The 14,987-nt window shown below is 39.0% G+C and overlaps 1 protein-coding gene across 1 annotated transcript in view; it reads right to left on the bottom strand.

Annotated features, from left to right (window-relative positions):
* The window catches only part of LOC122802338 (ras GTPase-activating protein 2-like), a 384,535-nt gene that overhangs the window by 315,631 nt on the left and 53,917 nt on the right, over positions 1 to 14,987 (bottom strand). Inside the window, exons 3-4 of the mRNA XM_044071976.1 lie at positions 12,100 to 12,206; positions 8,242 to 8,324 (exon numbers count right to left, since the gene is read on the bottom strand). Coding sequence (XP_043927911.1) covers positions 8,242 to 8,324; positions 12,100 to 12,206 — 190 coding nt within the window. The remainder of the gene's footprint in view (positions 1 to 8,241; positions 8,325 to 12,099; positions 12,207 to 14,987) is intronic.

The raw sequence follows: 14,987 nt of genomic DNA, 5'->3' as shown, positions 1-14,987 counted from the left end.
GTCTGATAGTCCCTGCTTGGTCCAACTCATGTCAGTTTTTGGACATTTTTTTAAAAGAAATTTGGAGATGTATATCTGGTATATCAGGGAAATATTTGCTCTCCACTCATTTGAACCCCCTGCCACTGGATTCCCTGACATCAGTTAAAGGTAACAGATTAGGAACTAGCATGGAGTTATCTAGTGAGGACAAGAAGGGGCTCCGTTGTTCATCCTGGCCTTGGGTGTTGTGTAGGGCTCAACATTTCTCAGTGCCTTCCAAGTCAAGTATAACTGGGACAGAGGTTCCTCCTATTCAATGACAGTACCTCTGGAGCCTCCAGCCAAAAGGAACCCCCCCTCCAAGAATACTGATGATTGCTATTATTTTCAAGCTATGTCAAAATGGAATAAGCACGGTCATTTATCTAGTGCATGGGAACAACCTGAATATTATTATGGAGACTTCAGTGTACTATAAAAGACAGGAAAATATATAAAGGATGGGGTTGTCATTTATTTTTCTCCTGTTCTGGAACTGATATGGGTAGAGGCTAGTGTATCTAATACCTATGACTATGGTCTTTAAGCAATACATAAACTGAAGATTAGTCTTGGTCTACCATTCCAGCTTGTTACTACTGGGGCATTTCTGTCAGAGTTCTCTTGAATTACGCCTTAAAAAATTCACAAGTCACCCAGGTGGTTGATCCTAGGTGACTATAATGCTTGGGTCAATGAACAGATGAAATGAATTTGTCACAAAGCTTCTCAGTTTTTTTTAGAGAGTTTTGACTTTTCTCTGGTATTTACCACTGCTATCCATAGTCAATTACTGGGCTTGACATCCCAGCACAGTACTGAAATTAGGGACCTGGTGGTGGACCGGATCTTCTGGAAGACCACCATCTGGTCCACTTCAAGTTATTATTTCTCAATACAGAGCTGTACACTTGTTGGGATTTGAGAAAAGTCAAATGGATGACTACATCTTCCTTACTTGACCAGCTCCTGGGGTGGGTCAGTGCAGGAAATCCAGATTCATTCCTTGTGGCATATAAGACAATCATAATTAATGTTCTAGATACTCCAACATGTGTGCATCCTCAGTAGGCCTACTACATGGAAAGAACCTTGGTTTTACCATGGGTTATGACAGCTGCACAGGCCTGGACAGAAAATGGAACAGACGGAGCAGAGTATGCATCTTCTCAAGGATAAGCTTAGTATGGATCAGCATTAAGTTGTTACATAAAATAAATCTCATGTGAGAATCTAATGTAAGAAAGCATTTATGACTGCTGATATTTCTGCTGCACAAATCTGTCAAGCTGCACTTTTCCAAGTTGCTGGAAGGTTGTACAGCCCATCTTATCTTACCACCAAGAATGTTTTGCCCCTGGATTATTGTGAGTTAAGTGATTATTTTTTATTTTACTTTTATATTTTTATTTTTACTTTTATTTTATTTTTGCCTTTGTTTACCAGGATAGTCTGACTGGGTTTAACATGAACCCCTTTTTCAGTGGTGGCCCAGGGAAAAAAAACTCTTTACGTTATATAATAATTAAGACCATCATGAATGTTTAAGGAAAAAATGGAGAATTATGAACAGTATACGATTACACATAAAGGAGATTAAGCAAAAACAAATCAGACATTATATAGTATAAAAATTCACATCTAACATATGCATTACAATCATATAAGAAGTTTTTATACAGATATTTATGAGCAACAATGCGTTTACTTTATGGGAATAATTCTGTCTCAATATAAGTATTTGGTGTGATAAAATAATTTAAGGGGAAAATACTACTAAGAGAAGAGAAAAATTACATTAGGAAGATAGTAACAGTAAAAATATATAGACAAGTGAGAGAAGATGATTTTATTGCAATGAGAAATCAGAAATGAAGAAAGGAGTGCAGTCAGGATTTGTTCTAAAGATTAGAAGAGATTGAATATATTGGAACTGTGGCACTCAGTGTGGTGAGATGCAGGAGCAGATACGTTTTTCACTCAGGTGACATTTTTATTTTTTTTGAAAAATTTACATTCTGTCTTTTTTTGTACGGGGAGTGGATGGAGTTCCACAGTTTTGAATTGCGTTTGAGGATAGAGAGCCCCCTACCCCTCCCCTGGTAGAATCGTAAAATTTTGTGAGAATGAGTAGAGATTTGTCGTCTGATCTTAGTTGTCTTTCAGATGAATAGAGACTTATGATATTTTTAATGGTTGGACAGTTGTCAGGCTTATATAAGACTTTGTTTATAGCAACAAGCTGTGATAAAGATGGGCAGTTCCAGCAAATTAAGGTACCTGAATGCTAGACAGTAGTGTGGACAGTATTGGTGGTGAGGCAAATCTGGCATTTTTGTTACAACTCTTTTCTAGCTTTGCCAGCAATGGGGCTTGCAGGTTACTGAAAATGGAGTAAGCGTACCATACAGGAGGTATTAAGTAAGCAAATGATACATGTTTTCTGGCTTCATCTGTAAGGAATGATTTTCTCTACATGAAGAGCCTAGTGTCTGGTGCCTTTTTTATGACTTGGTTAATACGTTGATCCAATTTCAGCTGGTCATCAATGAGGACACCTAGGAGTTTAGCCTGGTGAACTTGTTTGATCTTGGCGTTCTTAGCAGAAATGATAGTAAAAGATGTCTTTTGGTTTGAGAGGGGACTGGGATTAAATAATATTAACTTTGTTTTCCTGGGATTCAGTAGGAGTTGAGATTTGTTTCAATAAATTCAATAGAGAAGAATGTATGCTGGGTTATGTGCTGAAATTCTGGTAGTGTTTTTTGCCGACAGATCAGGGTAGAGTTGTCAGAGTGCTGCACTACAGTGGCATGTTTGCTGGCAGTATGAAGATCATTAATAAAAAAGTTAAACACAGGGGAACCAAATACAGAACCTTGTGGGATTCCTAGTTTTACTGGGAGAAAGTTGAGATATCATGTTTCCGTCTGACAGTCTGTGTTGTTGGATAGGGAACTATGGAACTAATGTACAGAGATACTGGCTAGTCTTGAGAGTTGGAGTCATTTTTTTCATGGGACATTGTATTAAGGGTTTTAGATAAGTTTAAAAAAGTGTAGAGATTATATCACTTTCGTTTCTTTGTGTGCTTTCTGTAGAAGTGAAAAAAAGTAGCACAGCAGCAGTGATGTGGTGATGCCTAAAACCATGCTGAGTAGGGGAGAGCAGTTAATTTTCTGATAATTAGTAAAGAAGCAGAGTATGTATGCATTTCTCCGCAATCTTAGAAAAGGGGAATAGAATAGCTATTGATCTTTAATCAGAGTGTTCCTTTGAGTTGTCGCCTTTATGCAAGGGTAATATCAAATATTTTTCTATATGGATGGGGCAACATTTTCAGAGATGGATCAATTTATCAGAATGGAAACGGGATATGTTACAGTATCAACTGCCATTTTAAGATATTCACCAACAGGTTCTCAGGTAGGTTTCAGAAGAAATTTTTGATAACTGCTGTAGGGACTAGTTGGGAAGAGACATTTTTTCAGCAAATTTGGGCATTGTGATGGAGACTTGATTTGGTCTGGTGGATTGCTGATTACAGATTTGTCTGTTTCAATGAACTACATACATACAAATGTTTCAAGCACGGGCATTAATGCCCTTCTAGCTTGCCAATAAATAGGTATTAAATCAGATGGCTACACTACTGTTTTGTGCTTGCAAGTTTGTAACTGACTGTGTGGCTTGTCCCACTTGTAGTAACTTGTTAAAGAAGTTCCAGACTGTTTTGGGGTTGATAACTTTTGAGATTTGGAGTGTAAGGTAGTAGCTTTTCTTGTCTTTTTTAATTAGATGCTTAGTTTGGTTTCTCAGTTGTCTAAAGATCTGGAAGGTGGCAGCAGTTTTATTTATTTATTCATTTTTTGTAAAGACCTTACAAGTTTGGTCTCTCTCTCTCTCTCTCTCATTATATGTACAGTATCAATTGTTAACCATGGGGGATAGGTTGGATTTGACATTCCTAGTTCTGGTTTGGCCTACTGAGTCTAGTATACTTATGAAACTGCTGTTGAATACTGTTATCACATTGTCAATTAGAAGAGTCCCAACAGATGCTTTCAGAGTATTAATAAAGGTCTGTTTGTTGGAAAAAGTTAATTTTCTTGCCTGTCTAAAGTGATGTGTTTTACATTTGGTCTTTGAAGTTCTGACTACATACATTGGTTGATGGTCACCAAGACTGCCACATAAGGTGCCACAGTCTGAAATTAGGTCTGGGGAAGATGACGAAATCCAGTCTAGGGCAGCTTAATTTTAGCCTAGCTGGAAAAGTAATTAGTTGGGTAAAAGTAGTTTTAGTAGGACTGTCACAGTGCATTGTTTGTCAATCTATATTTAGATCATACAGTATGACAGTTTCATATGGGATTTGTCCAAGATAGCATTTCCTCAAGGTTTGTCTATACTGTTACCTGATGATATATGTACCTTTGATTGCTAAGTTTTTGCGTTTGTTTATTTTGAGCAGTGTTATAAGGGTTTCTAAGTTGGAGAAGTTTGGAATTGGGTGTGGATAGAGATAGAGATAAAGGTGAAATGTATTTCTATCGAAAATGGCAACTTCACCAACGTTTGTACTGACCCAATCTAATCTGACATTCCTGTATCCAGGAGGTAGAATTTCAATAACTTTAGTTTCTTTGTGGACCAGGTTTCAGTAAGTACTAGTATGTCTGGGGAGTATTGGGTTATCAAGGTGTGAAGTTCAGGGAGTTTATTATAGATACTCCTCAGGTTGATGTGGAAAAGAATGACAGCCAGGGAGAGAGTGTGGCTGTGGTTGTAATGAGGAAGACAGTGGAGTTAGCATCAGTGCCAGGGTGAAGACGGCCTGGATTTGGATATATATCACCACTTAGTGTTTGGATGAGGTACATATGAGGTGTTGGGTATTTGCAATTAAGTTTAGTTTTTGAAACTGATATTTGGGTACTGGGATACAGTCTTATGATGGCATATTTAAATAAGTGAAAGTAAGATTGTTGGCATAGGTATTGAGTTACTAGAAAATTCATGCTGGAGAAGTTATATGAAGTGTTTAGTATGTGCAGATTGTTGGAGCTGAGAGTTTGGAGTAGTGAGTGAAATGATGTCACATGTGCCATACTGGAGTTTTTCTTCCCGTCCTCCACTGAAAAGGGGTCACCATGCTCAGACGGACTTTCCCGGTAAACAAATGCAAAATAAATAGATAAAAAAATGGGAAGATTACTAGGGAACACATATGGGCCATGTTGACTTACACAGTGTGTGTATCAAAGTGTAATAGTATAATATATGGTATGAATGTGTAATACTATAATGTAGGGGAAGATTGTTGGAGAGGAGAATAAGGACAGGGGGAGGAACAGTAATTGGTGGAATTAGTGCAAGGAAATGACACTGGGGAAATGTATGTGATTAAATGTTCTGGAGGCAGAAAGTTATAGTGGTGGGTGCATTTTGTAGAGAGACAGATTAGTAAGAGAGGAGCTAAAACACTGAGGTAACAAATACAGGAGGGGTGTGAGTAGGTATCAATTTTCGTATAGGAGAGGAAGGAAAGTTAGAGCACTTAAATGCAGACTGATGGTTTAGGAGTTTCGTGTGCATTACTGTCCCAGAGGTTATGTCTATATTTATGCATATCCCTTTAAGAGGGGTGGGAAATAGGTGGGGTTCTGGGAGGAGAACAAGTCCTATAAAAGTAATGGCATGAGGGGTGGGAGGATGTGTAGTGGGAAACAGCACCCACACCTGCAAGAGAAGTTTTACCGGTTATGCTTTCAGTGGAACAATTTTATGTAAAAGGAACAACAGTCTAACACATGCTTTGGAAGCACAAGGGCTATCCCACTCGATCAGACTGCAGTTACAGTAGAACTGTTTTGAAAAAAATAAAGTTATATAAAAAACTATGAATCTACAGTTAAGTTCTCCTCAGATTGCTACAATTTTACAGCAAACAAGCTGGGTGCAGGAAATTTTACAGTGAGGAGGGAGCAAACTAAATTTGGCTGACAGAACAGAAGAAAGACTATAACCAATTACCTGACGGAGAAAATGGCCACCCAGTCAAGTAATGATCATTGTTTACGGTTGTCAGAATGGTGTATGTGGTAGGACACTGGTCTCTCTTGTTTTATAATACAACAGACAATAACTAGTAGAAAAGCAATTGACTATAATCCAGTGGCCCTAAACAACATCATTATAGTACAGTCTAAGTTACGTACTAACAATATACCGGTGTGACTGAGGATGTGTGAGTAGTATTCAGGCTTCTTTTTTGTTTCTGTTAGCAGAAAGAAGGGTGTTTCACAGAGAAAGTCTTGTATTTAGCTTAGCTATGAAGGAAGCATGCAGTGTCTTGTAACACTACGAAAGCAGCATAAGGAAGAAGGAATACTGGTCATGAATGTTCAGGCTGTTGTGAAACGATTCCTTGAAAACAAGACAGTCAAGATAAGGCAGTCCTTCTCCAGGAATTCACCCACCAGGCACTTCAAGGTTCACTCTTCATTTCTGAATTCAATTAAATTCAGCACATCAAAAAATTCAGTAAGTGGATTATAATGAGATAATGAAGACTTTTTCACAGATGCACGTTTCCTCCAAAGGATTGGATTCTGCCCCCAGAAGGGTAATATCATCTTGCTTTAAGGGAAAACTATTTTTTCAGAATGCTAGGTGATATCATGAAGCCAAACCTAAAACCATGAGGGGAATCTGGTAAAGAATCTGCAGTTGCTGATAAATTCATTGATTTGATCATAACTTAGTCCTTCTGGCACAGACCTCTGTCAGGAGTTGCAATGCATAGCTAGGACTGACTTGCATCCAAAAACATAAGCATTCAAGGGTTCTATTTAACACCTAAAGTGTATACCACACTACTAATACTACTGTAGCCGACAACAGACCTAACATCTATGACCAAACATTAAAAAAGTAAGATTATCATAATCATACAAATTGCAGAAGTTTGCTAGATCTATACTACAGTTCACATAAAAACATCACCTTTTTCTTAGATTTTATCTTGATACCCTCTGTTGTTACAAGCCACATTCAATTAAATAATCACGCAACCAGAAGAGGGGCATAAATAATCCAAGCAGACCCATAAGGCAAAACTGCCTTTTTCAGGGATGTCCCAGAGGCACTGCCTGGTTAAGTGATTTGCTCAGTCACAAAATACACAAGTGGAATCTACAATAGATGTTGTACACCTTTAAATACAAATGGCTTTATAGTTTTGCATACCTCTACATAATTCACACAGGCAGTGGCAAGAACACATCAATATGCATCTGTGAAATGCCAATTCACTCTGAGCTTGAGATGAACTGTAGCAGCTCACTGAGGGAGGGGATTTGTGTTGCCACTTTGCACAGGTTGATGACTTATGCTGTTTTAAGCAGCATTATTTCATAAAGAATGCTATACTGCAGACAAGACTGAAATTTTAAACTGATTATCAAAATGAGTTGTTGCCAGAATTCCACCAGCAACCAGCTGTGTATGCATATGCGATTGTGCACCTGTGTGAATGTTACACTAAGGTGCTATGAAATGGAGACAGAGTAGGACTGCTGCAAAAGTACGGTTTTGGTGCCCCACATTCAGTAGCTCCAACATTTTTCAGTGGCAGAAAGCCACTGACTGCCACACAGCAGTGGGATGTCAAACTCTACAGTGGTACAGTTCCTCCAACAGTCAGGCTTATATTTCTTTAACTTAATTCTTCATAAAGTAAAAAGCAGTCACTAACTTCTAACAGCAGGAAAATTTGTTTTTCCTGTCCTGCAATGTGGCAAGTGATTAACAAAGCAGAAAGAAACAATGGCAATTAAAAAAAATCGTTCTACTTGCATTATTACACACGATATGTAAAATCATTGAATATAGGCACAATCACCTAACTTACCTACCCTGACTGCACAGCACACTGCTACACAATCATCTTTGCAGAGACCACAGCTTCCAGACAATTTACAAAAATGTATGTAATATCAGTGACCCAAACACAGTCCCTAAGGCCAGCGTTAACTGCATCTCTCAACATGGAGCAGTGCTCACCTCCCACCACCATCTAGTCTGCCCCTGAAGGCATGTGTACACATTTTGAGTAACTGCTGTATTATGTTATGCTAGTATTCTTTGTTAACAGCACTCTAAAATCAAGTGTTTTGGTAAAATCAAGAGAGAATACTTTCAGATCTTACTACATACATTTTTCCTGTTGAAGGCATCCTCTGACAGTCTCTCCACTCCACGAATACTTCTGATTGGAACAGAAAACAATGCTTCTTTGCCTGTTTAATGAGAATTGTACAAGTTCAGATAAGTGATCCTCATAGCAATGTAATAAGAAATGCAAAAATTATACATGATCTGGAATTTGACCGTCACCGCAAGAGAAATGTGTACATACAGGTTAGTTATTCCATGTAACAATACAAGAAACACAAAGTACACAACATGGAACTCGGCAGTCCCTGCAAACTTCCCTGCTTCCTACCTTCAGTTTGCCCATTTTTTCTCATATATTGTACAAACCACACAGTCTAGCTAAACAACATCCAGGTTACTTTTACAAGGTAGTAACAAAAATAAAACAAAAGCAGGCACCAAAACATGGCGGAGTTTAACAGCATATCAGCGCAGAGACTGAGCACATGAAAAAATAAAACTAATAACTTTTATTAACTTAGGTAAGTGCTTTCACATTATATAAACACTTCATCAGACCAAATAATTACAAAGAAACAAGTCATATGTATACAATTACCAGAACTACTAAAAATTCAAGGACCAATAAAATGCAAAGCATTCATAATTACTAAGTAGCAGTTAACACATGGGCAGTGCTCTCCAGTAAACTACATCGGCTAAAATTTACTATGTAACAATGTAGCTGCCTCAGTAGAGATAAATTAAAGGGATATGCACCAATAATCACCACTATAAAATTCATCTTGCTCCTTCGTAAATATCTAACATCTAATAACCATAAAACATAACTAAATATGAATTACATATGACCAAATAACTAAAATCATCACTACAATCTAAAAGCACACAAACATACAGTGCAGTGAAAACGGAGCAGTAATATCATTCAAAGATGTATGCACTGGAATCCTAGTATACCCTATAAAATCTAAGGCCTAAAAGAAGACCTAAAAAACAACATAAAGAAGATCATTAACCCACAAATCACATCATGCACCAGACTAAAATTACCAAATACAAAAGCACCACTATAGTTATATCACTACAAATATAAACCCCATTAAGAAAAGACCACTCTAGGGAGCACTGGCAAAGCGAAAAGCCAATAATATACTACTTCAATAATTTCCGCAAGTTAAGTACAGGTTTCAAAGGGACCTGTTCATTAAGTCCTGACACTGTCAGCTTAAGGGTGATAATCCACCGTAACTCAGACCTCTTGCTGATGTTACCAAAGTCACCCATCCACCCATTCTGAAACAGACTATCACTAGAAACCCAAACTCATGTGCATCCCATTCTTTACTAACATGTTTACCAAGAGCATTGCTCCTATTCTAAGCAAAAATTATATATGACCCGGAATGTGACAGTCATCACACGAGAACTGTATACTTACAGGTTAGCAATCCACGTCACAATACAAGCAACAGAGAAAGTACACAATATGGAACTTGGCAGTCACTGCAGACTACCTTGCTCCCTACCTTCAGTTTGCCCATTTTTTTCTCAAATACTGTACAAACCACACAGTCTACCTAACCAACATCCAGGTTACTTTTACAAGGTCTCAAGCACTCAGACTTTCATTTTGTTTTTGACTCCACAACACCATCATGAAGGCTGTTTTGCACATGCATCATTTTAACCATGAAAAAATGATTTTTCCTGCTACTCTTGCTCTAGCCCACAGCAATAGTATTTGCACGCTGGTGTCTTATTGTTATATATCCCATATTTGAAAAATGCTACTCTATACATTGTTTTTATGATATAATTTAAAGCTTCAATATGACCCTTTTCCCTTCCTTTTTCAAAAATAAACATATGAAGTTCCTTTAGCTTTACTTTATTTGGCTTCTGGTGCTGTTTATGTCCCACGTTGGTTACCCCTCCTTGCACTACATGTATCTCACTTGTGCTCTTGCAGAAATTAAGTGTTCAGAACTTCAACCAAGTATCAAGAAAAGACCTCAACGTTTATGTCCAATTGGATACTGATAACCTGTTTTGATAGGAAACCAGAGAGTTGCATCCATCATAGAGGAGATCCCTCTTAACTGTCAGTACAGCATACAACTCCCCCTGCAGTCACCAAACCAGCTATAAGACACCTGTTTCAGTTTCTTTGAAAATGGTTTCAACCATCCATCTAATTACAGTTGATCCAGAAATTTACTTTGGTCCACTCTGGATATTAAGGAATTAAGTATTTTTCACAAAGCTGAAAATGCAGTTAGAACATACAAGAAAAAGGTTTCTGCAACAAAGTTATACATCATCTTTACACAAAAGATGGCAATAAAGATAGTGTGTTTGATTGTTTTCTAAAAGATTCAGAAGCCCTTGTTCATTACAAGGATTTTAATCTGCATACAAATCTGACTAGACTTGTTAAACTATGTTAGCAGCTTTAAGATCAGTCCAAATAAAACATACTGGTTTCCCACTCGTGCAATTCTTAGGGGGTTCCACAATGGAGCTTACATGAACATAAACTAAGGGGAAAAAAACAATGTTACTCAGAAAGGTACATCTTTTACTGTGTAGCAGAATTATCATATGACGGGGTGGTGCTATTGCAGCAGATACTACTGTTTTTAGTGGCTTCCGCTGCAGGCATGAACCCACAGTTGTCAAAAGACCAATGAAATTGTATCCTGTGCACTTTTACTGGTAGTATGTCTGAAAAACGAGGCAGAATGACTGCCTCTGGAAGCTTCTTTGGTTTTTAGTGCTGGCTATTTTGTTGTCATAACTCTGAGCTTTTCTTTGGTCTGCTGAACTTTCACCCTTTCATCAACTGTATTAATGGGCCAAATTCCAAAACATCTGATCTCAGTCTACATGACCATTTACACTGACAACAGGTGTTTTGGAATCTGGCCCCCTGTTGCAAGCCTGTTTACAGGTAGGCCTTAAGTAAATCACTTACACTAAGAGCAAGTCTTTCAGAACCAGGGTAGACCTGTACTGAGAACAATTCTTTTGGAATCTGGCCCATGGACTATATGGAGTATTGTGGAACAGACACTATTGTTTACTGGTGCCAAACAACTGTTGTGGATATCATCTCTTATTTTGAAGTTTACTTGGTCCAACAGAATGCTTCTTTACACTGTACTTTGATGAGTGCTGCTGTGAATGCCTGTCTTATTTTAAGACTACTAATGCTTTACTGGTGTTTAGTTGGCCTTATGGGGTACTTCTTTACATCACATTTTAAGCTCTGCTTTGAGGGACTCTTGGCTGACTTTCGGGGTATTGGATTGAATTCAGATTTTACAGCTTGGACTGTTTTATTGGTAAGATGGGTACTTTGCTAGGTCTTGGCAGTCCTTATATTTTTACATCATTGCTTTGCGGACTGCTTCAGAGTGTTCCCTGACTTTTATGATGGTACACTGTGTTTCTGTATGGAACTTGTGAGGTTTAAAAATTGTTGGTCCATAAGCTTTATAAAATGCTGGAGTTTAATTTTCAGGATATGCTGTTGTTTTATGATGTGTTCTTGTCTTCCAGCTAAAGCTGGAAATTTACTAAACAGTTACGATTTTTTATATGTAACACTATTATGTTTTAGCCTGTAAATAACATTCCTTTTGTATCCTAATTGTATTGCAACTTAATGCACTCTATAATGCTTACAAGTACTCATATGCTGAATGCCATTCCTTGTTTTCAATATCTGTGGTATTCTGTTTAATTCTCTGTTTACTTTGCTCTTCTTTCTGTATAAAGCACTTAGATAATAAAGCTGAAGTTGAAGGCAATGTTGTTACGTAATATTCCTGCAACTACGTGCAGACCCTCACAGTCTGAATTCCAGGGTTATAATATGTCAGAGACCCTCACCTTGCTGTCTATGATAGGTTAGCTCTTTGTTGGTTAGACGAAGCCATCGTTTCTTGAAATTCTTCTTACCAATACGTTTTCGACCTTGAGCTCTTTTAAATACTTCCCTGTTGGGGAAAATTAAAAAAAAAAATGAAAAGCATACAAACATACTTGTAGAAATTAAAACAATGTGCTGATTATCTCAGCTAGCTTATTCTGGGACTTTTCTCCTACACACTTTTTGCTTTGCTGCTGTGCCTGCTGACTATTAAGCCTTTCCATATCAACCACATCTCTTCAGTCCCCCAACCTAGGTTTTAAACATACAAGGTCAGAGCTGACCAAGGCAAGCTGTCATATGGGCACCCTTATCAGTGGTTTGAGCCCTTACCAGAAACCTGCAAGTGATGGCATATTTGGTATGACCCTAACCCATAACCCGAGCAGGAGGCTTGGTGACCAAACACCCAAGTCTGGGTGGTGGTCCTTTGTGTTGCTGACCCTCTTCCAAGGCACCATGGCATTTGCCAATCTCAATCTGCTTCACAGGTGACAGGTACACCCACATCCTCTTCCTGACATCACAACAGAAGCCCAAACCGCTAAGTGAGCTTGGGTTACCTTGGCCACAGTCAGTGCTTTATTACTCCATATCAACAGAGTTAGCTATTTTGGAAAACCTAAACACATGAAAGTTTCCTTTCACAAACCTTCCCTTTACAACATAATAAACATTTTAATACACCAACTGGCTTTCAAGGGTATGGCACTCAGTTTAATTCAGAGTGATTTATAATCACTCATCAATATCATACTAATAAAAAAAAAAAAGTGCAGTTGTGTAAAAGAAATGTACTTACTTGGCACCTGTGCTATCCTATGTCTTCATTCATCACCACAGGGTCTTGTATCCGATATTGGATCTGAGCTGGCAAAATATACAACAGACTGATCCAAGGCTCTGGCTCCTCCCTCTCCCACAATGCCTTGCTACTCTCTAATCCCCAGATCGAGTTTGCCACCATACTCATGAACTATTCCTATCAAGGAGAAACCCACTACAACATACTCCACTAGTCCACCAGGATGGGAATGGCAAGTGGGAAATGTGATGAATGAAGACATAAGATAACACAGATGCCAAGTTATGTAAGTACATAACTTATTTGATGTTATCCATGTCTTCATTCATCACCAAAGGGTCAGAGTCCCCAGCTACCAAACATTCTGGGAGGCTTCAAGGAAGGACATGCCGGAGCACTGTGGAGCAAAAGGAAGCCCTACTCCTGGAGACAACTCCAGTCTGTAATGGGATATGAAGGTGTGAGGATTGGACCATGTGGCAGCAGTACAGCTATCAATAAAGGCTGAAGAAGTGGCCACAGATCTAGTAGAATGGGCTCTAACACAACCCAGAATCTCCAGCTGATTCATATTGCAGACCATAGAGATACAGCTACAAATCCACTTGGAAATAGTGACCTTGGAGACTGGAAGGCCACGCCTGTTCTCAGAGAAGACTAGGAAAAGTTGTTCTGACTTCCTTAGTCCTATGTAAGTAGAATGAAGCAGTGTGTGAACATCCAAAGTATGAAGGTTATACTCCCCCCTGTTGGAGTAGTTAGGGAAGCACTGGAAGTTGAATGCATTGATTAAGGATCGACTCGGAAGCAACCTTGGGTAAAAAGGAAGGATTTGTTCTCCGAGATACCCTGTCCTTGTGAAAGGTCATATAAGGAGGAGTAATGGAAAGAGCTTGTAATTCAGAAACCCTCCTAGCTGAAGTGACAGCAATCAGAAAAGCCGTTTTCCAAGACAGAAACTTGAGATCACAGGAACTGGCAGGTTCAAAAGGCCTCCTAGTCAAAAACTGCAAAACTAATGTGAAGTCCCAAGGAGGTGAAAGGCTCTTAATTGGAGAATGAAGGAGGATACCCTCTTCATAAATGCCTTACAAAGTCTAGATGAAAATTGGGTTCAGAGCTCTCATGGAAATAAGAAATCGCCGCCAGCTGAAGCTTAATAGTGGAAAAACTTGTTCCCTCTTGAAAAAGAGAGGACAAAAACAAAAGTATATCAGGGACAGAGACAGTAAAAGGATCCAGATTCCTGCTCCTGGCCCAAATGGAAAATCTTTTCCATTTGCTACTGTATACTTTCCTAGTAGAAGGTTTTTAGGAGGCCAAAATGAAGCGTTTGATGGGGGACACTAGCCTGGACTTTTTAAATATCACTGGAACTGGAGAAACCAAGCAGTTAGGTGATGGGTCTCTGAAGGTTTGGAAGATGGAGCCCCAATGGGTGGGAAATCAGATCCTGACAGGGATCAAATATCCAAGGTGAATACTTCAAATGAGACCTGATGAAGGGGAAGCATGGTTGACGAGGCCAGAAAGGGGCAATGAGAATCCGAGATGTCCTCAGGCGTTAAGGACAGAGGAGGGTAAGCATAGAGGAGGCCCAAAGGCCAATCATGGACTAGTTTGTCCTTGGAGACTCCCCCTGAAGGGGGATCAGGGTGAAATACCTGCTGCACTTGTAGTTGGAGAGGCAAAAATGTTGCAGCATGGCTGACCCCACTGGTCGAAAATCTAATTCACCACTGAAGGATTGAGGGACCACTTGTGAGGACTCAAGACAGATCTGATGAGCCTGTTCGCCAACACAGGTATGTGGATTGCAATAAGGAAGTGGCCAGAGGACATAGCCCATTCCCAAACTCCCATGGCCTCTCCGCACAATGGGTAACAGTGTGTTCCCTCTTTTTGTTGACATACCAAACAGACATGTTGTCTGTCTGAATTGCAATTGCCCCTCAAAGGAGGCAGTCCTGAAAGGTTTGCAATGATAGGTGAACTTTCCTCATCTCTAGGATGTTTATATGCAACTTGGTCTCTATTGGACAG

This window comes from Protopterus annectens, chromosome 5.part0 (genome assembly GCF_019279795.1).
Source record: "Protopterus annectens isolate FY-2018-M chromosome 5.part0, PAN1.0, whole genome shotgun sequence".
NCBI classification, from domain to species: Eukaryota; Metazoa; Chordata; order Ceratodontiformes; family Protopteridae; genus Protopterus; species Protopterus annectens.
Note: the sequence above shows the minus strand (reverse complement) of the source record. Positions and strands in the feature narration are given on the sequence as shown.